This window comes from Salmo salar, unplaced genomic scaffold, assembly GCF_905237065.1.
Source record: "Salmo salar unplaced genomic scaffold, Ssal_v3.1, whole genome shotgun sequence".
Lineage (NCBI taxonomy): Eukaryota > Metazoa > Chordata > Actinopteri > Salmoniformes > Salmonidae > Salmo > Salmo salar.
In genome coordinates this window covers 80,001-105,286 of record NW_025548694.1, presented here as the reverse complement: position 1 = coordinate 105,286, position 25,286 = coordinate 80,001, and the positions used below count along the sequence as shown (strand labels likewise).

General features: G+C 48.7%; 1 protein-coding gene across 1 annotated transcript in view; it reads left to right on the top strand.

Annotated features, from left to right (window-relative positions):
- LOC106595760 (lethal(2) giant larvae protein homolog 1) overlaps positions 1 to 25,286 on the top strand; it is a 115,601-nt gene that overhangs the window by 37,461 nt on the left and 52,854 nt on the right. The window contains 6 exon segments of the mRNA XM_045712661.1: positions 4,544 to 4,625; positions 9,831 to 9,988; positions 10,242 to 10,388; positions 15,360 to 15,522; positions 16,634 to 16,769; positions 19,038 to 19,092. Coding sequence (XP_045568617.1) covers positions 4,544 to 4,625; positions 9,831 to 9,988; positions 10,242 to 10,388; positions 15,360 to 15,522; positions 16,634 to 16,769; positions 19,038 to 19,092 — 741 coding nt within the window.

Here is a 25,286-nt window from a genome sequence, read left to right as displayed (position 1 = left end):
GTGGTGGTGGTGGTGGTGAATAGTAGTTAATCCAACAGGTAGATCTGGTATATAGACGTGGTGGTGGTGGTGGTGGTGGTGGTGAATAGTAGTTAATCCAACAGGTAGATCTGGTATATAGACGTGGTGGTGGTGGTGGTGGTGGTGGTGAATAGTAGTTAATCCAACAGGTAGATCTGGTATATAGACGTGGTGGTGGTGTGGTGGTGGTGGTGAATAGTAGTTAATCCAACAGGTAGATCTGGTATATAGACGTGGTGGTGGTGGTGGTGGTGGTGAATAGTAGTTAATCCAACAGGTAGATCTGGTATATAGACGTGGTGGTGGTGGTGGTGGTGGTGAATAGTAGTTAATCCAACAGGTAGATCTGGTATATAGACGTGGTGGTGGTGGTGGTGGTGGTGAATAGTAGTTAATCCAACAGGTAGATCTGGTATATAGACGTGGTGGTGGTGGTGGTGGTGGTGGTGAATAGTAGTTAATCCAACAGGTAGATCTGGTATATAGACGTGGTGGTGGTGGTGGTGGTGGTGAATAGTAGTTAATCCAACAGGTAGATCTGGTATATAGACGTGGTGGTGGTGGTGGTGGTGGTGAATAGTAGTTAATCCAACAGGTAGATCTGGTATATAGACGTGGTGGTGGTGGTGGTGGTGGTGAATAGTAGTTAATCCAACAGGTAGATCTGGTATATAGACGTGGTGGTGGTGGTGGTGGTGGTGGTGAATAGTAGTTAATCCAACAGGTAGATCTGGTATATAGACGTGGTGGTGGTGGTGGTGGTGGTGGTGAATAGTAGTTAATCCAACAGGTAGATCTGGTATATAGACGTGGTGGTGGTGGTGGTGGTGGTGAATAGTAGTTAATCCAACAGGTAGATCTGGTATATAGACGTGGTGGTGGTGGTGGTGGTGGTGGTGAATAGTAGTTAATCCAACAGGTAGATCTGGTATATAGACGTGGTGGTGGTGGTGGTGGTGGTGGTGAATAGTAGTTAATCCAACAGGTAGATCTGGTATATAGACGTGGTGGTGGTGGTGGTGGTGGTGGTGAATAGTAGTTAATCCAACAGGTAGATCTGGTATATAGACGTGGTGGTGGTGGTGGTGGTGGTGAATAGTAGTTAATCCAACAGGTAGATCTGGTATATAGACGTGGTGGTGGTGGTGGTGGTGGTGAATAGTAGTTAATCCAACAGGTAGATCTGGTATATAGACGTGGTGGTGGTGGTGGTGGTGGTGAATAGTAGTTAATCCAACAGGTAGATCTGGTATATAGACGTGGTGGTGGTGGTGGTGGTGGTGAATAGTAGTTAATCCAACAGGTAGATCTGGTATATAGACGTGGTGGTGGTGGTGGTGGTGGTGAATAGTAGTTAATCCAACAGGTAGATCTGGTATATAGACGTGGTGGTGGTGGTGGTGGTGGTGAATAGTAGTTAATCCAACAGGTAGATCTGGTATATAGACGTGGTGGTGGTGGTGGTGGTGGTGAATAGTAGTTAATCCAACAGGTAGATCTGGTATATAGACGTGGTGGTGGTGGTGGTGGTGGTGAATAGTAGTTAATCCAACAGGTAGATCTGGTATATAGACGTGGTGGTGGTGGTGGTGGTGGTGGTGAATAGTAGTTAATCCAACAGGTAGATCTGGTATATAGACGTGGTGGTGGTGGTGGTGGTGGTGGTGAATAGTAGTTAATCCAACAGGTAGATCTGGTATATAGACGTGGTGGTGGTGGTGGTGGTGGTGAATAGTAGTTAATCCAACAGGTAGATCTGGTATATAGACGTGGTGGTGGTGGTGGTGGTGGTGAATAGTAGTTAATCCAACAGGTAGATCTGGTATATAGACGTGGTGGTGGTGGTGGTGGTGGTGGTGAATAGTAGTTAATCCAACAGGTAGATCTGGTATATAGACGTGGTGGTGGTGGTGGTGGTGGTGAATAGTAGTTAATCCAACAGGTAGATCTGGTATATAGACGTGGTGGTGGTGGTGGTGGTGGTGGTGAATAGTAGTTAATCCAACAGGTAGATCTGGTATATAGACGTGGTGGTGGTGGTGGTGGTGGTGGTGAATAGTAGTTAATCCAACAGGTAGATCTGGTATATAGACGTGGTGGTGGTGGTGGTGGTGGTGAATAGTAGTTAATCCAACAGGTAGATCTGGTATATAGACGTGGTGGTGGTGGTGGTGGTGGTGAATAGTAGTTAATCCAACAGGTAGATCTGGTATATAGACGTGGTGGTGGTGGTGGTGGTGGTGGTGAATAGTAGTTAATCCAACAGGTAGATCTGGTATATAGACGTGGTGGTGGTGGTGGTGGTGGTGGTGAATAGTAGTTAATCCAACAGGTAGATCTGGTATATAGACGTGGTGGTGGTGGTGGTGGTGGTGGTGAATAGTAGTTAATCCAACAGGTAGATCTGGTATATAGACGTGGTGGTGGTGGTGGTGGTGGTGAATAGTAGTTAATCCAACAGGTAGATCTGGTATATAGACGGTGGTGGTGGTGGTGGTGGTGGTGAATAGTAGTTAATCCAACAGGTAGATCTGGTATATAGACGTGGTGTGGTGGTGGTGGTGGTGGTGAATAGTAGTTAATCCAACAGGTAGATCTGGTATATAGACGTGGTGGTGGTGGTGGTGGTGTGAATAGTAGTTAATCCAACAGGTAGATCTGGTATATAGACGTGGTGGTGGTGGTGGTGGTGGTGGTGAATAGTAGTTAATCCAACAGGTAGATCTGGTATATAGACGTGGTGGTGGTGGTGGTGGTGGTGAATAGTAGTTAATCCAGCAGGTAGATCTGGTATATAGACGTGGTGGTGGTGGTGGTGGTGGTGAATAGTAGTTAATCCAACAGGTAGATCTGGTATATAGACGTGGTGGTGGTGGTGGTGGTGGTGGTGAATAGTAGTTAATCCAACAGGTAGATCTGGTATATAGACGTGGTGGTGGTGGTGGTGGTGGTGAATAGTAGTTAATCCAACAGGTAGATCTGGTATATAGACGTGGTGGTGGTGGTGGTGGTGGAATAGTAGTTAATCCAACAGGTAGATCTGGTATATAGACGTGGTGGTGGTGGTGGTGGTGGTGAATAGTAGTTAATCCAACAGGTAGATCTGGTATATAGACGTGGTGGTGGTGGTGGTGGTGGAATAGTAGTTAATCCAACAGGTAGATCTGGTATATAGACGTGGTGGTGGTGGTGGTGGTGTGAATAGTAGTTAATCCAACAGGTAGATCTGGTATATAGACGTGGTGGTGGTGGTGGTGGTGGTGAATAGTAGTTAATCCAACAGGTAGATCTGGTATATAGACGTGGTGGTGGTGGTGGTGGTGGTGAATAGTAGTTAATCCAACAGGTAGATCTGGTATATAGACGTGGTGGTGGTGGTGGTGGTGGTGAATAGTAGTTAATCCAACAGGTAGATCTGGTATATAGACGTGGTGGTGGTGGTGGTGGTGGTGAATAGTAGTTAATCCAACAGGTAGATCTGGTATATAGACGTGGTGGTGGTGGTGGTGGTGGTGAATAGTAGTTAATCCAACAGGTAGATCTGGTATATAGACGTGGTGGTGGTGGTGAATAGTAGTTAATCCAACAGGTAGATCTGGTATATAGACGTGGTGGTGGTGGTGAATAGTAGTTAATCCAACAGGTAGATCTGGTATATATAGATCTATGCTGTGTATATATATAGCTGTGTGCTGTATTCCTTGACTATGCTGTGTGTATATATAGCTGTGTGCTGTGTGTATATATAGCTGTGTGCTGTGTGTATATATAGCTGTGTGTATATATAGCTGTGTGCTGTATTCCTTGACTACGCTGTGTGTGTATATATAGCTGTGTGCTGTATTCCTTGACTACGCTGTGTGTGTATATATAGCTGTGTGCTGTATTCCTTGACTACGCTGTGTGTATATATAGCTGTGTGCTGTGTGTATATATAGCTGTGTGCTGTATTCCTTGACTATGCTGTGTGTATATATAGCTCTGTGCTGTATTCCTTGACTACGCTGTGTGTATATATAGCTGTGTGCTGTGTGTATATATAGCTGTGTGTATATATAGCTGTGTGTATATATAGCTGTGTGCTGTGTGTATATATAGCTGTGTGCTGTATTCCTTGACTACGCTGTGTGTATATATAGCTGTGTGCTGTATTCCTTGACTACGCTGTGTGTATATATAGCTGTGTGCTGTATTCCTTGACTACGCTGTGTGTATATATAGCTGTGTGCTGTATTCCATGACTACGCTGTGTGTATATTTAGCTGTGTGTATATATAGCTGTGTGCTGTGTGTATATATAGCTGTGTGCTGTATTCCTTGACTATGCTGTGTGTATATATAGCTGTGTGCTGTATTCCTTGACCACGCTGTGTGTATATATAGCTGTGTGCTGTATTCCTTGACTATGCTGTGTGTATATATAGCTGTGTGTTGTGTGTATATATAGCTGTGTGCTGTATTCCTTGACCACGCTGTGTGTATATATAGCTGTGTGCTGTATTCCTTGACTACGCTGTGTTAGATATGGATCTCCAGGGGTGGAGTTTACAGGACTACACAGAGACACTGCAGCCGTTTCGCAGATGCACTTCCTCCAAGGACAGGTAAGACTGTTAGGTCACTTCCTGTAGGACGGGTAAGACTGTTAGGTCACTTCCTCCAAGGACAGGTAAGACTGTTAGGTCACTTCCTCCAAGGACAGGTAAGACTGTTAGGTCACTTCCTCCAAGGACAGGTAAGACTGTTAGGTCACTTCCTCCAAGGACAGGTAAGACTGTTAGGTCACTTCCTGTAGGACGGGTAAGACTGTTAGGTCACTTCCTGTAGGACGGGTAAGACTGTGAGGTCACTTCCTGTAGGACGGGTAAGACTGTTAGGTCACTTCCTGTAGGACGGGTAAGTCTGTTAGGTCACTTCCTCCAAGGACGGGTAAGACTGTTAGGTCACTTCCTCCAAGGACGGGTAAGACTGTTAGGTCACTTCCTGTAAGACGGTTAAGACTGTATGGTCACTTCCTGTAGGACGGGTAAGACTGTTAGGTCACTTCCTGTAAGACGGTTAAGACTGTATGGTCACTTCCTGTAGGACGGGTAAGACTGTTAGGTCACTTCCTGTACAGATATGCTAAGACGAGGAGGTCCTTGGTGACAGTTTTGTTCCCATTTGAGAGATCAGGGTTTTCTCCAGTATTTCAGCCAGTATTTAGGTCAGGAATGGGCCTCTAGCGGTCGGCACGCTGCCCCGAGTTCCTCTGTGGACGTTGGAGAACCTTCCAGAAGGATAACCATTTTTACTAGGCCCGCGGATCAATTTTACTTCGAAACAAAATGTCGTCTCCGCCTCTCCAACCAGGACGGGGACCAGTAAAATGTTTTGTCCTCGAGGTGGGAGGGGCCCAACCAGGACGGGGACCAGTAAAATGTTTTGTCCTCGAGGTGGGAGGGGCCCAACCAGGACGGGGGCCAGTAAAATGTTTTGTCCTCGAGGTGGGAGGGGCCCAACCAGGACGGGGGCCAGTAAAATGTTTTGTCCTCGAGGTGGGAGGGGCCCAACCAGGACGGGGACCAGTAAAATGTTTTGTCCTCGAGGTGGGAGGGGCCCAACCAGGACGGGGACCAGTAAAATGTTTTGTCCTCGAGGTGGGGAGGGGCCCAACCAGGACGGGGACCAGTAAAATGTTTTGTCCTCGAGGTGGAAGGGGCCCAATCAGGACGGGGGCCAGTAAAATGTTTTGTCCTCGAGGTGGGAGGGGCCCAACCAGGACGGGGACCAGTAAAATGTTTTGTCCTCGAGGTGGGAGGGGCCCAACCAGGACGGGGACCAGTAAAATGTTTTGTCCTCGAGGTGGGAGGGGCCCAACCAGGACGGGGGCCAGTAAAATGTTTTGTCCTCGAGGTGGGAGGGGCCCAACCAGGACGGGGGCCAGTAAAATGTTTTGTCCTCGAGGTGGGAGGGGCCCAACCAGGACGGGGACCAGTAAAATGTTTTGTCCTCGAGGTGGGAGGGGCCCAACCAGGACGGGGACCAGTAAAATGTTTTGTCCTCGAGGTGGGAGGGGCCCAACCAGGACGGGGACCAGTAAAATGTTTTGTCCTCGAGGTGGGAGGGGCCCAATCAGGACGGGGGCCAGTAAAATGTTTTGTCCTCGAGGTGGGAGGGGCCCAACCAGGACGGGGACCAGTAAAATGTTTTGTCCTCGAGGTGGGAGGGGCCCAACCAGGACGGGGACCAGTAAAATGTTTTGTCCTCGAGGTGGGAGGGGCCCAACCAGGACGGGGGCCAGTAAAATGTTTTGTCCTCGAGGTGGGAGGGGCCCAACCAGGACGGGGGACCAGTAAAATGTTTTGTCCTCGAGGTGGGAGGGGCCCAACCAGGACGGGGGCCAGTAAAATGTTTTGTCCTCGAGGTGGGAGGGGCCCAACCAGGACGGGGACCAGTAAAATGTTTTGTCCTCGAGGTGGGAGGGGCCCAACCAGGACGGGGACCAGTAAAATGTTTTGTCCTCGAGGTGGGAGGGGCCCAACCAGGACGGGGGCCAGTAAAATGTTTTGTCCTCGAGGTGGGAGGGGCCCAACCAGGACGGGGGCCAGTAAAATGTTTTGTCCTCGAGGTGGGAGGGGCCCAACCAGGACGGGGACCAGTAAAATGTTTTGTCCTCGAGGTGGGAGGGGCTACTGGTATATAATCCGTTTAGTCAGTCCTTCCATTTTTGTTTTGGGGTTTATTATGGATCCCCGTTAGTTCCTGTTGCCAAGGCAGCAGCTACTCTTCCTGGGGTTTATTATGGATCCCCGTTAGTTCCTGTTGCCAAGGCAGCAGCTACTCTTCCTGGGGTTTATTATGGATCCCCGTTAGTTCCTGCTGCCAAGGCAGCAGCTACTCTTCCTGGGGTTTATTATGGATCCCCCGTTAGTTCCTGTTGCCAAGGCAGCAGCTACTCTTCCTGGGGTTTATTATGGATCCCCATTAGTTCCTGTTGCCAAGGCAGCAGCTACTCTTCCTGGGGGTTTATTATGGATCCCCGTTAGTTCCTGTTGCCAAGGCAGCAGCTACTCTTCCTGGGGTTTATTATGGATCCCCGTTAGTTCCTGTTGCCAAGGCAGCAGCTACTCTTCCTGGGGTTTATTATGGATCCCCGTTAGTTCCTGTTGCCAAGGCAGCAGCTACTCTTCCTGGGGTTTATTATGGATCCCCATTAGTTCCTGTTGCCAAGGCAGCAGCTACTCTTCCTGGGGGTTTATTATGGATCCCCGTTAGTTCCTGTTGCCAAGGCAGCAGCTACTCTTCCTGGGGTTTATTATGGATCCCCGTTAGTTCCTGTTGCCAAGGCAGCAGCTACTCTTCCTGGGGTTTATTATGGATCCCCGTTAGTTCCTGTTGCCAAGGCAGCAGCTACTCTTCCTGGGGTTTATTATGGATCCCCGTTAGTTCCTGTTGCCAAGGCAGCAGCTACTCTTCCTGGGGTTTATTATGGATCCCCGTTAGTTCCTGTTGCCAAGGCAGCAGCTACTCTTCCTGGGGTTTATTATGGATCCCCGTTAGTTCCTGTTGCCAAGGCGGCAGCTACTCTTCCTGGGGTTTATTATGGATCCCCGTTAGTTCCTGCCAAGGCAGCAGCTACTCTTCCTGGGGTTTATTATGGATCCCCGTTAGTTCCTGCCAAGGCAGCAGCTACTCTTCCTGGGGTTTATTATGGATCCCCGTTAGTTCCTGCCAAGGCAGCAGCTACTCTTCCTGGGGTTTATTATGGATCCCCGTTAGTTCCTGCCAAGGCAGCAGCTACTCTTCCTGGGGTTTATTATGGATCCCCGTTAGTTCCTGCCAAGGCAGCAGCTACTCTTCCTGGGGTTTATTATGGATCCCCATTAGTTCCTGCCAAGGCAGCAGCTACTCTTCCTGGGGTTTATTATGGATCCCCATTAGTTCCTGTTGCCAAGGCAGCAGCTACTCTTCCTGGGGTTTATTATGGATCCCCGTTAGTTCCTGCCAAGGCAGCAGCTACTCTTCCTGGGGTTTATTATGGATCCCCGTTAGTTCCTGCCAAGGCGGCAGCTACTCTTCCTGGGGTTTACTATGGATCCCCATTAGTTCCTGTCAAGGCAGCAGCTACTCTTCCTGGGGTTTATTATGGATCCCCATTAGTTCCTGCCAAGGCAGCAGCTACTCTTCCTGGGGTTTATTATGGATCCCCATTAGTTCCTGCCAAGGCAGCAGCTACTCTTCCTGGGGTTTATTATGGATCCCCATTAGTTCCTGTTGCCAAGGCTGCAGCTACTCTTCCTGGGGTTTATTATGGATCCCCATTAGTTCCTGTTGCCAAGGCAGCAGCTACTCTTCCTGGGGTTTATTATGGATCCCAATTAGTTCCTGCCAAGGCAGCAGCTACTCTTCCTGGGGTTTATTATGGATCCCCATTAGTTCCTGCCAAGGCAGCAGCTACTCTTCCTGGGGTTTATTATGGATCCCCATTAGTTCCTGCCAAGGCAGCAGCTACTCTTCCTGGGGTTTATTATGGATCCCCATTAGTTCCTGCCCAAGGCAGCAGCTACTCTTCCTGGGGTTTATTATGGATCCCCATTAGTTCCTGCCAAGGCAGCAGCTACTCTTCCTGGGGTTTATTATGGATCCCCGTTAGTTCCTGCCAAGGCAGCAGCTACTCTTCCTGGGGTTTGTTATGGATCCCCATTAGTTCCTGCCAAAGCAGCAGCTACTCTTCCTGGGGTTTATTATGGATCCCCATTAGTTCCTGCCAAGGCAGCAGCTACTCTTCCTGGGGTTTATTATGGATCCACATTAGTTCCTGCCAAGGCAGCAGCTACTCTTCCTGGGGTTTATTATGGATCCCCATTAGTTCCTGCCAAGGCAGCAGCTACTCTTCCTGGGGTTTATTATGGATCCCCATTAGTTCCTGCCAAGGCAGCAGCTACTCTTCCTGGGGTTTATTATGGATCCCCATTAGTTCCTGCCAAGGCAGCAGCTACTCTTCCTGGGGTTTATTATGGATCCCCATTAGTTCCTGTTGCCAAGGCTGCAGCTACTCTTCCTGGGGTTTATTATGGATCCCCATTAGTTCCTGCCAAGGCAGCAGCTACTCTTCCTGGGGTATATTATGGATCCCCATTAGTTCCTGCCAAGGCAGCAGCTACTCTTCCTGGGGTTTATTATGGATCCCCATTAGTTCCTGCCAAGGCAGCAGCTACTCTTCCTGGGGTTTATTATGGATCCCCATTAGTTCCTGTTGCCAAGGCTGCAGCTACTCTTCCTGGGGTTTATTATGGATCCCCATTAGTTCCTGCCAAGGCAGCAGCTACTCTTCCTGGGGTTTGTTATGGATCCCCACTAGTTCCTGCCAAGGCAGCAGCTACTCTTCCTGGGGTTTATTATGGATCCCCATTAGTTCCTGCCAAGGCAGCAGCTACTCTTCCTGGGGTTTATTATGGATCCCCATTAGTTCCTGCCAAGGCAGCAGCTACTCTTCCTGGGGTTTATTATGGATCCCCGTTAGTTCCTGCCAAGGCAGCAGCTACTCTTCCTGGGGTTTATTATGGATCCCCATTAGTTCCTGCCAAGGCAGCAGCTACTCTTCCTGGGGTTTATTATGGATCCCCATTAGTTCCTGCCAAGGCAGCAGCTACTCTTCCTGGGGTTTATTATGGATCCCCATTAGTTCCTGCCAAGGCAGCAGCTACTCTTCCTGGGGTTTATTATGGATCCCCATTAGTTCCTGGTTTAGGTGCTTGGTTTATTAACACCCTTCAGTCCCTCCTTCCTGGTCTGTGATGTCATCCCGGTGTTGTGCTCTGTGATAGGGCCGTCTGTTGTCGCTGCTTGATGACAACACGCTGCACCTGTGGGAGCTGGGCGGAGCTTCCCGGGACAGGGGAGGGGCTAAGAGGGAGGGCGTGGTCTACCTGGAAGAAAAACGCAACTACAGTGTCCTGGGACGACCTGGACTGGAGAGCTGCAGGTACACACACACACACACACACACACACACACACACACACACACACACACACACACACACACACACACACACACACACACTTACACACACACACACACGCACAACCCACACACACACACCACACTAACACACACACACACACACACACACACACAACCCACACACACACAGTGAGACGCTTGGAACAGAGACATACATGAATGTGGGTGTTATAATGTGTGTGTGTGTGTGTGTGTGTGTGTGGCGTCTCCAGTGCGAGCCGTGTGACGGTTCTGCTGCTGTTGAGGTCATGTGACCTGCTGTGTGTCGGCACCGAGGGAGGGGCCATACACTTCCTGGATCTGCCACGCCTCTCGTTGAGGGACAACCAATCACTCCTGCTGGACCAGGTGATGCAGAGGTGAGTGACAGCTGCTTCAGCCAATGGGAGGAGGTAGTGTGGGTCTGTTCTAGAATGGCCTCCTGTTGTCGTGGTCGTTAGGGGGAAGGGCCTCCTGTTGGTCGTTAGGGGGAAGGGCCTCCTGTTGGTCGTTAGGGGAAGGGCCTCCTGTTGTCGTGGTCGTTAGGGGAAGGGCCTCCTGTTGTCGTGGTCGTTAGGGGAAAGGCCTCCTGTTGGTCGTTAGGGGAAGGGCCTCCTGTTGTCGTGGTCGTTAGGGGGAAGGGCCTCCTGTTGTCGTGGTCGTTAGGGGGAAGGGCCTCCTGTTGGTCGTGGTCGTTAGGGGAAGGGCCTCCTGTTGGTCGTTAGGGGAAGGGCCTCCTGTTGGTCGTTAGGGGAAGGGCCTCCTGTTGTCGTTAGGGGAAGGGCCTCCTGTTGGTCGTTAGGGGAAGGGCCTCCTGTTGGTCGTTAGGGGAAGGGCCTCCTGTTGGTCGTTAGGGGAAGGGCCTCCTGTTGTCGTGGCCGTTAGGGGAAGGGCCTCCTGTTGTCGTGGCCGTTAGGGGAAGGGCCTCCTGTTGTCGTGGCCGTTAGGGGGGAAGGGCCTCCTGTGGTCGTTAGGGGAAGGGCCTCCTGTTGTCGTGGTCGTTAGGGGAAGGGCCTCCTGTTGTCGTGGCCGTTAGGGGGAAGGGCCTCCTGTTGGTCGTTAGGGGAAGGGCCTCCTGTTGTCGTGGTCGTTAGGGGAAGGGCCTCCTGTTGGTCGTTAGGGGAAGGGCCTCCTGTTGGTCGTTAGGGGAAGGGCCTCCTGTTGGTCGTTAGGGGAAGGGCCTCCTGTTGGTCGTTAGGGGAAGGGCCTCCTGTTGGTCGTTAGGGGAAGGGCCTCCTGTTGGTCGTTAGGGGAAGGGCCTCCTGTTGGTCGTTAGGGGAAGGGCCTCCTGTTGTCGTTAGGGGAAGGGCCTCCTGTTGGTCGTTAGGGGAAGGGCCTCCTGTTGGTCGTTAGGGGAAGGGCCTCCTGTTGGTCGTTAGGGGAAGGGCCTCCTGTTGTCGTGGCCGTTAGGGGAAGGGCCTCCTGTTGTCGTGGTCGTTAGGGGAAGGGCCTCCTGTTGGTCGTTAGGGGAAGGGCCTCCTGTTGGTCGTTAGGGGAAGGGCCTCCTGTTGGTCGTGGTCGTTAGGGGGGAAGGGCCTCCTGTTGGTCGTTAGGGGAAGGGCCTCCTGTTGGTCGTTAGGGGAAGGGCCTCCTGTTGGTCGGTTAGGGGAAGGGCCTCCTGTTGGCGTGGTCGTTAGGGGAAGGGCCTCCTGTTGTCGTGGCCGTTAGGGGAAGGGCCTCCTGTTGGTCGTTAGGGGAAGGGCCTCCTGTTGGTCGTTAGGGGAAGGGCCTCCTGTTGGTCGTTAGGGGGAAGGGCCTCCTGTTGGTCGTTAGGGGAAGGGCCTCCTGTGGTCGTTAGGGGAAGGGCCTCCTGTTGGTCGTTAGGGGAAGGGCCTCCTGTTGTCGTGGTCGTTAGGGGAAGGGCCTCCTGTTGTCGTTAGGGGAAGGGCCTCCTGTTGTCGTTAGGGGAAGGGCCTCCTGTTGGCCGTTAGGGGAAGGGCCTCCTGTTGGTCGTTAGGGGAAGGGCCTCCTGTTGTCGTGGTCGTTAGGGGAAGGGCCTCCTGTTGTCGTGGTCGTTAGGGGGAAGGGCCTCCTGTTGGTCGTTAGGGGGAAGGGCCTCCTGTTGGTCGTTAGGGGGAAGGGCCTCCTGTTGTCGTGGTCGTTAGGGGGAAGGGCCTCCTGTTGTCGTGGTCGTTAGGGGGGAAGGGCCTCCTGTTGGTCGTGGTCGTTAGGGGAAGGGCCTCCTGTTGGTCGTTAGGGGAAGGGCCTCCTGTTGTCGTGGTCGTTAGGGGAAGGGCCTCCTGTTGGTCGTTAGGGGAAGGGCCTCCTGTTGGTCGTTAGGGGAAGGGCCTCCTGTTGGTCGTTAGGGGAAGGGCCTCCTGTTGGTCGTTAGGGGAAGGGCCTCCTGTTGTCGTGGTCGTTAGGGGAAGGGCCTCCTGTTGTCGTGGTCGTTAGGGGGAAGGGCCTCCTGTTGGTCGTGGTCGTTAGGGGAAGGGCCTCCTGTTGGTCGTTAGGGGAAGGGCCTCCTGTTGTCGTGGTCGTTAGGGGAAGGGCCTCCTGTTGGTCGTTAGGGGAAGGGCCTCCTGTTGGTCGTTAGGGGAAGGGCCTCCTGTTGTCATGGTCGATAGGGGGAAGGGCCTCCTGTTGGTCGTTAGGGGAAGGGCCTCCTGTTGGTCGTTAGGGGAAGGGCCTCCTGTTGGTCGTTAGGGGAAGGGCCTCCTGTTGGTCGTTAGGGGAAGGGCCTCCTGTTGTTGGTCGTTAGGGGAAGGGCCTCCTGTTGTCGGTCGTTAGGGGAAGGGCCTCCTGTTGTCGTTCGTTAGGGGAAGGGCCTCCTGTTGGTCGTTAGGGGAAGGGCCTCCTGTTGGTTGTTAGGGGAAGGGCCTCCTGTTGTCGTGGTCGTTAGGGGAAGGGCCTCCTGTTGTCGTGGTCGTTAGGGGAAGGGCCTTGACTCAGCGCTACGAGGGGCTTAACATCACATCACAGAGCGGTTCAGAGGGTGAGGGACAGGGAGGACAGGGAGGGGGAGAGGGAGGGTGAGTGACGGGGTGAGAGAGGGGATGGAGGTTCAGAGGGTGAGGGATGGGACAGGGATAGAGGGGTGGAGGGTGAGGGACGGGGAGAGGGAGAGGGGGTGGAGGTTGAGAGGGTGAGAGACGGGGAGATGGAGAGACACAATGAAATGCTTTGTGGGTAATGTTTGTGGTTCGGTGGTTCTGGCGACCAGTCCCTGTGTGGACAGGGGCCCAGTCCCACTCTGGGGGGGTTCTGCCTCATCTGAAACACTACACTTCTCTCCTCAGTCCCTGTGTGGAGAGGGGCCCAGTCCCACTCTGGGGGGGGTTCTGCCTCATCTGAAACACTACACTTCTCTCCTCAGTCCCTGTGTGGAGAGGGGCCCAGTCCCACTCTGGGGGGGTTCTGCCTCATCTGAAACACTACACTTCTCTCCTCAGTCCCTGTGTGGAGAGGGGCCCAGTCCCACTCTGGGGGTGGTTCTGCCTCATCTGAAACACTACACTTCTCTCCTCAGTCCCTGTGTGGAGAGGGGCCCAGTCCCACTCTGGAGGGGTTCTGCCTCATCTGAAACACTACACTTCTCTCCTCAGTCCCTGTGTGGAGAGGGGTCCAGTCCCACTCTGGGGGGTTCTGCCTCATCTGAAACACTACACTTCTCTCCTCAGTCCCTGTGTGGAGAGGGGCCCAGTCCCACTCTGGGGGTAGTTCTGCCTCATCTGAAACACTACACTTCTCTCCTCAGTCCCTGTGTGGACAGGGGCCCAGTCCCACTCTGGGGGGGTTCTGCCTCATCTGAAACACTACACTTCTCTCCTCAGTCCCTGTGTGGAGAGGGGCCCAGTCCCACTCTGGGGGGGGTTCTGCCTCATCTGAAACACTACACTTCTCTCCTCAGTCCCTGTGTGGAGAGGGGCCCAGTCCCACTCTGGGGGGGTTCTGCCTCATCTGAAACACTACACTTCTCTCCTCAGTCCCTGTGTGGAGAGGGGCCCAGTCCCACTCTGGAGGGGTTCTGCCTCATCTGAAACACTACACTTCTCTCCTCAGTCCCTGTGTGGAGAGGGGTCCAGTCCCACTCTGGGGGGGGTTCTGCCTCATCTGAAACACTACACTTCTCTCCTCAGTCCCTGTGTGGACAGGGGCCCAGTCCCACTCTGGGGGGGTTCTGCCTCATCTGAAACACTACACTTCTCTCCTCAGTCCCTGTGTGGAGAGGGGCCCAGTCCCACTCTGGGGGGGTTCTGCCTCATCTGAAACACTACACTTCTCTCCTCAGTCCCTGTGTGGAGAGGGGCCCAGTCCCACTCTGGGGTGGTTCTGCCTCATCTGAAACACTACACTTCTCTCCTCAGTCCCTGTGTGGAGAGGGGCCCAGTCCCACTCTGGGGGGTTCTGCCTCATCTGAAACACTACACTTCTCTCCTCAGTCCCTGTGTGGAGAGGGGTCCAGTCCCACTCTGGGGGGGGTTCTGCCTCATCTGAAACACTACACTTCTCCCCTCAGTCCCTGTGTGGAGAGGGGCCCAGTCCCACTCTGGGGGGGTTCTGCCCAAACTGCTGTCACTTTTCATTGGCTGATGTGTGCTGATTGTCTGCGTGATGACTGTTGGTGTTTTTCAGCGTACCTGAGGACTACAGGTGGCTGATGGGTAATGGTGTTTTTCAGTGTACCTGAGGACTACAGGTGGCTGATGGTGTTTTTCAGCGTACCTCAGGACTACAGGTGGCTGATGGGTAATGGTGTTTTTCAGCGTACCTGAGGACTACAGGTGGCTGATGGGTAATGGTGTTTTTCAGCGTGCCTGAGGACTACAGGTGGCTGATGGGTAATGGTGTTTTTCAGCGTACCTCAGGACTACAGGTGGCTGATGGGTAATGGTGTTTTTCAGCGTACCTCAGGACTACAGGTGGCTGATGGGTAATGGTGTTTTTCAACGTACCTGAGGACTACAGGTGGCTGATGGGTAATGGTGTTTTTCAGCGTACCTCAGGACTACAGGTGGCTGATGGGTAATGGTGTTTTTCAGCCGTACCTGAGGACTACAGGTGGCTGATGGGTAATGGTGTTTTCAGCGTACCTGAGGACTACAGGTGGCTGATGGGTAATGGTGTTTTTCAGCGTACCTGAGGACTACAGGTGGCTGCCCGCGTAATGGTGTTTTTCAGCGTACCTGAGGACTACAGGTGGCTGATGGGTATTGGTGTTTTTCAGCGTACCTGAGGACTACAGGTGGCTGATGGGTAGTGGTGTTTTTCAGCGTACCTGAGGACTACAGGTGGCTGATGGGTAGTAGTGTTTTTCAGCGTACCTGAGGACTACAGGTGGCTGATGGGTAGTGGTGTTTTTCAGCGTACCTGAGGACTACAGGTGGCTGATGGGTAATGGTGTTTTTCAGCGTACCTGAGGACTACAGGTGTGGGAAGTCTCTGGGACCGGTGGAGTCGTTACAGGAACACCCCCAGCAGCCAGGGAAGATTCTGATTGGCTACAGCAGAGGCCTGGTCGTCCTATGGGATCTCAGCACCCGCAACGCAGAACACCTGTTCCTGGGAAAACAGGTAAATATAAACTGGACGAAAATACAACTACAGCTCTGTCTGTCTCTCTGTCTAGCCTGTCTGTCTCTCTGTCTAGCCTGTCTGTCTCTCTGTCTAGCCTGTCTGTCTTCCTGTCTAGCCTGTCTGTCTCTCTGTCTAGCCTGTCTGTCTCTCTGTCTAGCCTGTCTGTCTCTCTCTGTCTAGCCTGTCTTCCTGTCTAGCCTGTCTGTCTTCCTGTCTAGCCTGTCTGTCTTCCTGTCTAGCCTGTCTGTCTCTCTGTCTAGCCTGTCTGTCTTCCTGTCTAGCCTGTCTGTCTCTCTGTCTAGCCTGTCTGTCTCTCTGTCTAGCCTGTCTGTCTCTCTGTCTAGCCTGTCTGTCTCTCTGTCTAGCCTGTCTGTCTCTCTGTCTAGCCTGTCTGTCTTCCTGTCTAGCCTGTCTGTCTTCCTGTCTAGCCTGTCTGTCTCTCTGTCTAGCCTGTCTGTCTTTCTGTCTAGCCTGTCTGTCTTTCTGTCTAGCCTGTCTGTCTTTCTGTCTAGCCTGTCTGTCTTTCTGTCTAGCCTGTCTGTCTCTCTGTCTAGCCTGTCTGTCTCTCTGTCTAGCCTGTCTGTCTTCCTGTCTAGCCTGTCTGTCTCTCTGTCTAGCCTGTCTGTCTCTCTGTCTAGCCTGTCTGTCTCTCTGTCTAGCCTGTCTGTCTTCCTGTCTAGCCTGTCTGTCTTCCTGTCTAGCCTGTCTGTCTTCCTGTCTAGCCTGTCTGTCTCCCTGTCTAGCCTGTCTGTCTCTCTGTCTAGCCTGTCTGTCTCTCTGTCTAGCCTGTCTGTCTCTCTGTCTAGCCTGTCTAGCCTGTCTGTCTAGCCTGTCTGTCCTGTCTAGCCTGTCTGTCTTCCTGTCTAGCCTGTCTGTCTTCCTGTCTAGCCTGTCTGTCTTCCTGTCTAGCCTGTCTGTCTCTCCTTCCATTGTTCATGGAAGTTTGTTTGCTCCTTATTTTGCCGACAAAAGGCTAAATACTGTGTGTGTGTGTGTGTGTGTGTGTGTGTGTGTGTGTGTGTGTGTGTGTGTGTGTGTGTGTGTGTGTGTGTGTGTGTGTGTGTGTGTGTGTGTGTGTGTGTGTGTGTGTGTGTGTGTGTGTGTGCAGCAGCTGGAGTCTCTGGTATGGGAGCGTTCCGGTCGCTCCTTCGTCAGTTCCCATAGCGACGGGGGGTACAGCGTGTGGGCCGTTGCCGTTGGTAACACCTACACACACCAGCCTGTGTCCTCGTCCATCCCCTACGGTTAGACACACACACACACACACACACACACACACACACACCACCCCTGACCCCTACACACACCACCCCTAACCCCTACACACCACCCCTAACCCCTACACACCACCCCTACACACACCACCCCCTAACCCCTACACACACCACCCCTAACCCCTACACACACCCACCCCTAACCCCTACACACACCACCCCCTAACCCCTACACACCACCCCCTACACACACCACCCCCTAACCCCTACACACACTAACCCCTACACACACCACCCCCTAACCCCTACACACACCACCCTACACACACCACCCCTAACCCCTACACACACCACCCCCTACACACACCACCCCCTAACCCCTACACACACCACCCCCTACACACACCACCCCTACACACACCACCCCCTAACCCCTACACACCACCCCCTACACACACCACCCCTAACCCCTACACACACCACCCCTACACACACCACCCCTAACCCTACACACACCACCCCCTACACACACCACCCCCTAACCCCTACACACACCACCCCTACACACACCACCCCCTAACCCCTACACACACCACCCCTACACACACCACCCCTACACACACCACCCCCTAACCCCTACACACCACCCCCTACACACCACCCCTAACCCCTACACACACCACCCCCTACACACACCACCCCTAACCCCTACACACACCACCCCCTACACACACCACCCCTAACCCCTACACACACCACCCCTACACACACCACCCCCTAACCCCTACACACACCCACCCCTACACACACCACCCCCTAACCCCTACACACACCACCCCCTACACACACCACCCCTAACCCCTACACACACCACCCCCTACACACACACCACCCCTAACCCCACACACACCACCCCTACACACACCACCCCTACACACACCACCACCCCTACACACACCACCCTACACACACCACCCCCTACACACACCACCCCCTACACACACCACCCCCTAACCCCTACACACACCACCCCCTACACACACCACCCCTAACCCCTACACACACCACCCCTACACACACCACCCCTACACACACCACCCCCTACACACACCACCCCTAACCCCTACACACCACCCCAACCCCTACACACACCACCCTAACCCCTACACACACCACCCCTAACCCCACACACACCACCCCTACACACCACCCTACACACACCACCCCTAACCCCTACACACACCACCCCCTACACCACCCCTACACACACCACCCCCTACACACACCACCCCTACACACACCACCTCACACACCACCCCTACACACACCACCCCTACACACACCACTACACACACCACCCCTACACACACCACCCCTAACCCCTACACACACCACCCCTACACACCACCCTACACCACTACCCCCACCCCTACACACACCACCCCTACACACACCACCCCTACACACACCACCCCCTAACCTCTACACACACCACCCCTACACCCACCCCTACACACACCACCCCTAACCCCTACACACACCACCCCCTAACCCCTACACACACCACCCCCTAATCCCTACACACACCACCTAACCCCTACACACCACCCCACCCCTACTACACACCACCCCTGACCCCTACACACACCACCCCCTACACACACCACCCCTACACACACCACCCCCTAACCCCTACACACACCACCCCCTACACACACCACCTACACACACCACCCCTAACCCCTACACACACCACCCCTACACACACTACCCCTACACACCACCCACCCCTACACACACCACCCCCTAACCCTACACACACCACCCCTAACCCCTACACACACACCCCCTAACCCCTACACACACCACCCCCTACCCCTACACACACCACCCCCTAACCCCTACACACCACCACCCTACCACCCCTACACACCACCCCTAACCCCTACACACACCACCCCTACACACCACCCCCTAACCCCTACACACACCACCCCTACACACCACCCCTAACCCCTACACACACCACCCCTAACCCCTACACACCACCCCCTACACACACCACCCTAACCCCTACACACACCACCCCTAACCCCTACACACACCACCCCTAACCCCTACACACACCACCCCTACACACACCACCCCTACACACACCACCCCCTAACCCCTACACACACCACCCCTAACCCCTACACACACCACCCCCTAACCCTACACACCACCCAACCCCTACACACCACCCCTACACCCCCATTTGGTGACCTCATTATCTCCTTCTGTCTCGTTGTGTCTCAGGTCCGTTCCCTTGTAAAGCCATCAACAAGATCTTATGGAGGACGACTCAGTCAGGGTGAGGATCACTACTAATACACTATCACTATCTACTATCACTATCTACTATCACTATCTACTATCTACTATCACTATCTACTATCACTATCTACTATCTACTATCACTATCTACTATCTACTATCTACTATCTACTATCACTCTCTACTATCACTATCTACTATCACTATCTACCATCACACTCTACTATCTACTATCACTATCTATCTACTATCACTATCTACTATCACTATCTACTATCTACTATCACTATCTACTATCACTATCTACTATCACTATCTACTATCTACTATCTACTATCACTATCTACTATCTACTATCACTATCTACTATCTACTATCACTATCTACTATCACTATCTACTATCACTATCTACTATCACTATCTACTATCTACTATCTACTATCTACTATCACTCTCTACTATCACTATCTACTATCACTCTCTACTATCTACTATCACTCTCTACTATCTACTATCTACTATCACTATCTACTATCTACTATCACTATCTACTATCACTATCTACTATCACTATCTACTATCACTATCTACTATCACTATCTACTATCTACTATCACTATCTACTATCACTCTCTACTATCACTCTCTACTATCACTATCTACTATCACTCTCTACTATCACTATCTACTATCACTATCTACTATCACTCTCTACTATCACTATCTACCATCACACTCTACTATCTACTATCACTATCTACTATCACTATCACTCTCTACTATCACTATCTACTATCACTATCTACTATCACTATCTACTATCTACAATCTACTATCACTATCTACTATCACTATCTACTATCACTCTCTACTATCTACTATCACTCTCTACTATCACTATCTACTATCACTATCTACCATCACACTCTACTATCTACTATCTACTATCACTATCTACTATCACTATCTACTATCTACTATCACTATCTACTATCACTATCTACTATCTACTATCACTATCACTATCTACTATCACTATCTACTATCACTCTCTACTATCACTCTCTACTATCACTATCTACTATCACTCTCTACTATCACTATCTACTATCACTATCTACTATCACTATCTACTATCACTCTCTACTATCACTCTCTACCATCACACTCTACTATCTACTATCACTATCTACTATCACTATCACTCTCTACTATCACTATCTACTATCACTATCTACTATCACTATCTACTATCACTATCTACTATCACTATCTACTATCACTATCACTATCACTATCTACTATCACTATCTACTATCTACTATCACTATCACTATCTACTATCACTATCTACTATCACTATCTACTATCTACTATCACTATCACTATCACTCTCTACTATCACTCTCTACTATCACTCTCTACTATCACTATCTACTATCACTATCTACTATCACTATCTACTATCACTCTCTACTATCACTATCTACCATCACACTCTACTATCTACTATCACTATCTACTATCACTATCACTCTCTACTATCACTATCTACTATCACTATCTACTATCACTATCTACTATCTACAATCTACTATCACTATCTACTATCACTATCTACTATCTACTATCACTATCTACTATCACTATCACTATCTACTATCACTATCTACTATCACTATCTACCATCACTATCTACTATCACTATCTACTATCACTATCTACTATCTACTATCACTCTCCACTATCTACTTACACTATGTACTATCACTCTCTACTAACACTATCACTATCTACTATCACTCTCTACTATCACTCTCTACTATCACTCTCTACTATCACTATCTACTATCACTATCTACTATCACTATCTACTATCACTATCACTCTCTACTATCACTCTCTACTATCTACTATCTACTAACACTATCTACTAACACTATCTACTATCACTATCTACTAACACTCTCTACTCTCTACTATCACTATCTACTATCACTATCACTCTCTACTATCACTCTCTACTATCACTCTCTACTATCTACTAACACTATCTACTATCACTATCTACTATCACTCTCTACTATCACTCTCTACTATCACTCTCTACTATCACTCTCTACTATCACTCTCTACTATCACTCTCTACTATCACTATCACTATCTACTATCACTATCTACTATCTACTATCACTCTCTACTATCACTATCTACTATCACTATCTACTCTCTACTATCACTCTCTACTATCACTCTCTACTATCACTCTCTACTATCACTATCTACTATCACTCTCCACTATCTACTATCACTATCTACTAACACTCTCTACTAACACTATCACTATCTACTATCACTCTCTACTATCACTCTCTACTATCTACTATCACTATCTACTATCACTATCTACTATCACTCTCTACTATCACTCTCTACTATCACTATCACTATCTACTAACACTCTCTACTAACACTCTCTACTATCTACTATCACTATCTACTATCACTATCTACTATCACTATCTACTATCACTATCACTCTCTACTATCACTCTCTACTATCACTATCTACTATCTACTAACACTATCTACTAACACTATCTACTAACACTATCACTATCTACTAACACTATCTACTATCACTATCTACTATCACTATCTACTATCACTACCTACTATCACTCTCTACTATCACTCTCTACTATCACTCTCTACTATCACTCTCTACTATCACTCTCTACTATCACTATCACTATCACCTCTCTACTATCACTCTCTACTATCACTCTCTACTATCACTCTCTACTATCACTCTCTACTATCACTATCTACTATCACTATCTACTCTCTACTATCACTATCTACTAACACTCTCTACTAACACTCTCTACTAACACTCTCTACTATCACTCTCTACTATCTACTATCACTCTCTACTATCTACTATCACTATCTACTATCACTATCACTCTCTACTATCACTATCTACTATCACTCTCTACTATCACTCTCTACTATCACTCTCTACTATCACTCTCACTATCTACTATCACTCTCTACTATCACTATCACTATCTACTATTACTATCACTCTCCACTATCTACTATCACTCTCCACTATCTACTAACACTATCTACTATCACTATCTACTATCTACTATCACTCTCCACTATCTACTTACACTATGTACTATCACTATCTACTAACACTCTCTACTAACACTATCACTATCTACTATCACTCTCTACTATCACTCTCTACTATCACTCTCTACTATCACTATCTACTATCACTATCTACTATCACTATCTACTATCACTATCACTCTCTACTATCACTCTCTACTATCTACTATCTACTAACACTATCTACTAACACTATCTACTATCACTATCTACTAACACTCTCTACTATCACTATCTACTATCACTCTCTACTATCACTATCTACTATCACTATCTACTATCACTATCACTCTCTACTATCACTCTCTACTATCTACTAACACTATCTACTATCACTATCTACTATCACTCTCTACTATCACTCTCTACTATCACTCTCTACTATCACTCTCTACTATCACTATCACTATCTACTATCACTATCTACTATCTACTATCACTCTCTACTATCACTATCTACTATCACTATCTACTCTCTACTATCACTCTCTACTATCACTCTCTACTATCACTCTCTACTATCACTCTCCACTATCTACTATCACTATCTACTATCACTATCTACTAACACTCTCTACTAACACTATCACTATCTACTATCACTCTCTACTAACACTCTCTACTATCTACTATCACTATCTACTATCACTATCTACTATCACTATCTACTATCACTCTCTACTATCACTCTCTACTATCACTCTCTACTATCACTATCACTATCTACTATCACTATCTACTATCTACTATCACTCTCTACTATCACTATCTACTATCACTATCTACTCTCTACTATCACTCTCTACTATCACTCTCTACTATCACTCTCCACTATCTACTATCACTATCTACTATCACTATCTACTAACACTCTCTACTAACACTATCACTATCTACTATCACTCTCTACTAACACTCTCTACTATCTACTATCACTATCTACTATCACTATCTACTATCACTATCTACTATCACTCTCTACTATCACTCTCTACTATCACTCTCTACTATCACTCTCTACTATCACTATCTACTATCACTATCACTATCACCTCTCTACTATCACGCTCTACTATCACTCTCTACTATCACTCTCTACTATCACTATCACTATCTACTAACACTATCTACTATCACTATCTACTAACACTATCTACTATCACTCTCTACTAACACTCTCTACTAACACTATCACTATCTACTATCACTCTCTACTAACACTCTCCACTATCTACTATCACTATCTACTATCACTATCTACTAACACTCTCTACTAACACTATCACTCTCTACTAACACTCTCTACTATCTACTATCACTATCTACTATCACTATCTACTATCACTATCTACTATCACTCTCTACTATCACTCTCTACTATCACTCTCTACTATCACTCTCTACTATCACTCTCTACTATCACTATCACTATCACCTCTCTACTATCACGCTCTACTATCACTCTCTACTATCACTCTCTACTATCACTCTCTACTATCACTCTCTACTATCACTCTCCACTATCTACTATCACTATCTACTATCACTATCTACTAACACTCTCTACTAACACTATCACTATCTACTATCACTCTCTACTAACACTCTCTACTATCTACTATCACTATCTACTATCACTATCTACTATCACTATCTACTATCACTCTCTACTATCACTCTCTACTATCACTCTCTACTATCACTATCACTATCTACTATCACTATCTACTATCTACTATCACTCTCTACTATCACTATCTACTCTCTACTATCACTCTCTACTATCACTCTCTACTATCACTCTCCACTATCTACTATCACTATCTACTATCACTATCTACTAACACTCTCTACTAACACTATCACTATCTACTATCACTCTCTACTAACACTCTCTACTATCTACTATCACTATCTACTATCACTATCTACTATCACTATCTACTATCACTCTCTACTATCACTCTCTACTATCACTCTCTACTATCACTCTCTACTATCACTATCTACTATCACTATCACTATCACCTCTCTACTATCACGCTCTACTATCACTCTCTACTATCACTCTCTACTATCACTATCACTATCTACTAACACTATCTACTATCACTATCTACTAACACTATCTACTATCACTCTCTACTAACACTCTCTACTAACACTATCACTATCTACTATCACTCTCTACTAACACTCTCCACTATCTACTATCACTATCTACTATCACTATCTACTAACACTCTCTACTAACACTATCACTATCTACTATCACTCTCTACTAACACTCTCTACTATCTACTATCACTATCTACTATCACTATCTACTATCACTATCTACTATCACTCTCTACTATCACTCTCTACTATCACTCTCTACTATCACTATCTACTATCACTATCACTATCACCTCTCTACTATCACGCTCTACTATCACTCTCTACTATCACTCTCTACTATCACTATCACTATCTACTAACACTATCTACTATCACTATCTACTAACACTATCTACTATCACTCTCTACTAACACTCTCTACTAACACTATCACTATCTACTATCACTCTCTACTAACACTCTCTACTATCTACTATCACTGTCTACTATCACTCTCTACTATCACTCTCTACTATCACTCTCTACTATCACTATCACTATCTACTAACACTCTCTACTAACACTCTCTACTATCTACTATCACTACCTACTATCACTATCTACTATCACTCTATACTATCACTATCTACTATCTACTATCACTCTCTACTATCACTATCTACTATCTACTAACACTCTCTACTAACACTCTCTACTATCACTCTCTACTATCACTCTCTACTATCACTCTATACTATCACTATCTACTATCTACTATCACTCTCTACTATCACTATCTACTATCTACTAACACTCTCTACTAACACTCTCTACTATCACTCTCTACTATCACTCTCTACTATCACTATCTACTATCACTCTCTACTATCACTCTCTACTATCACTCTCTACTATCACTATCTACTATCTACTATCACTCTCTA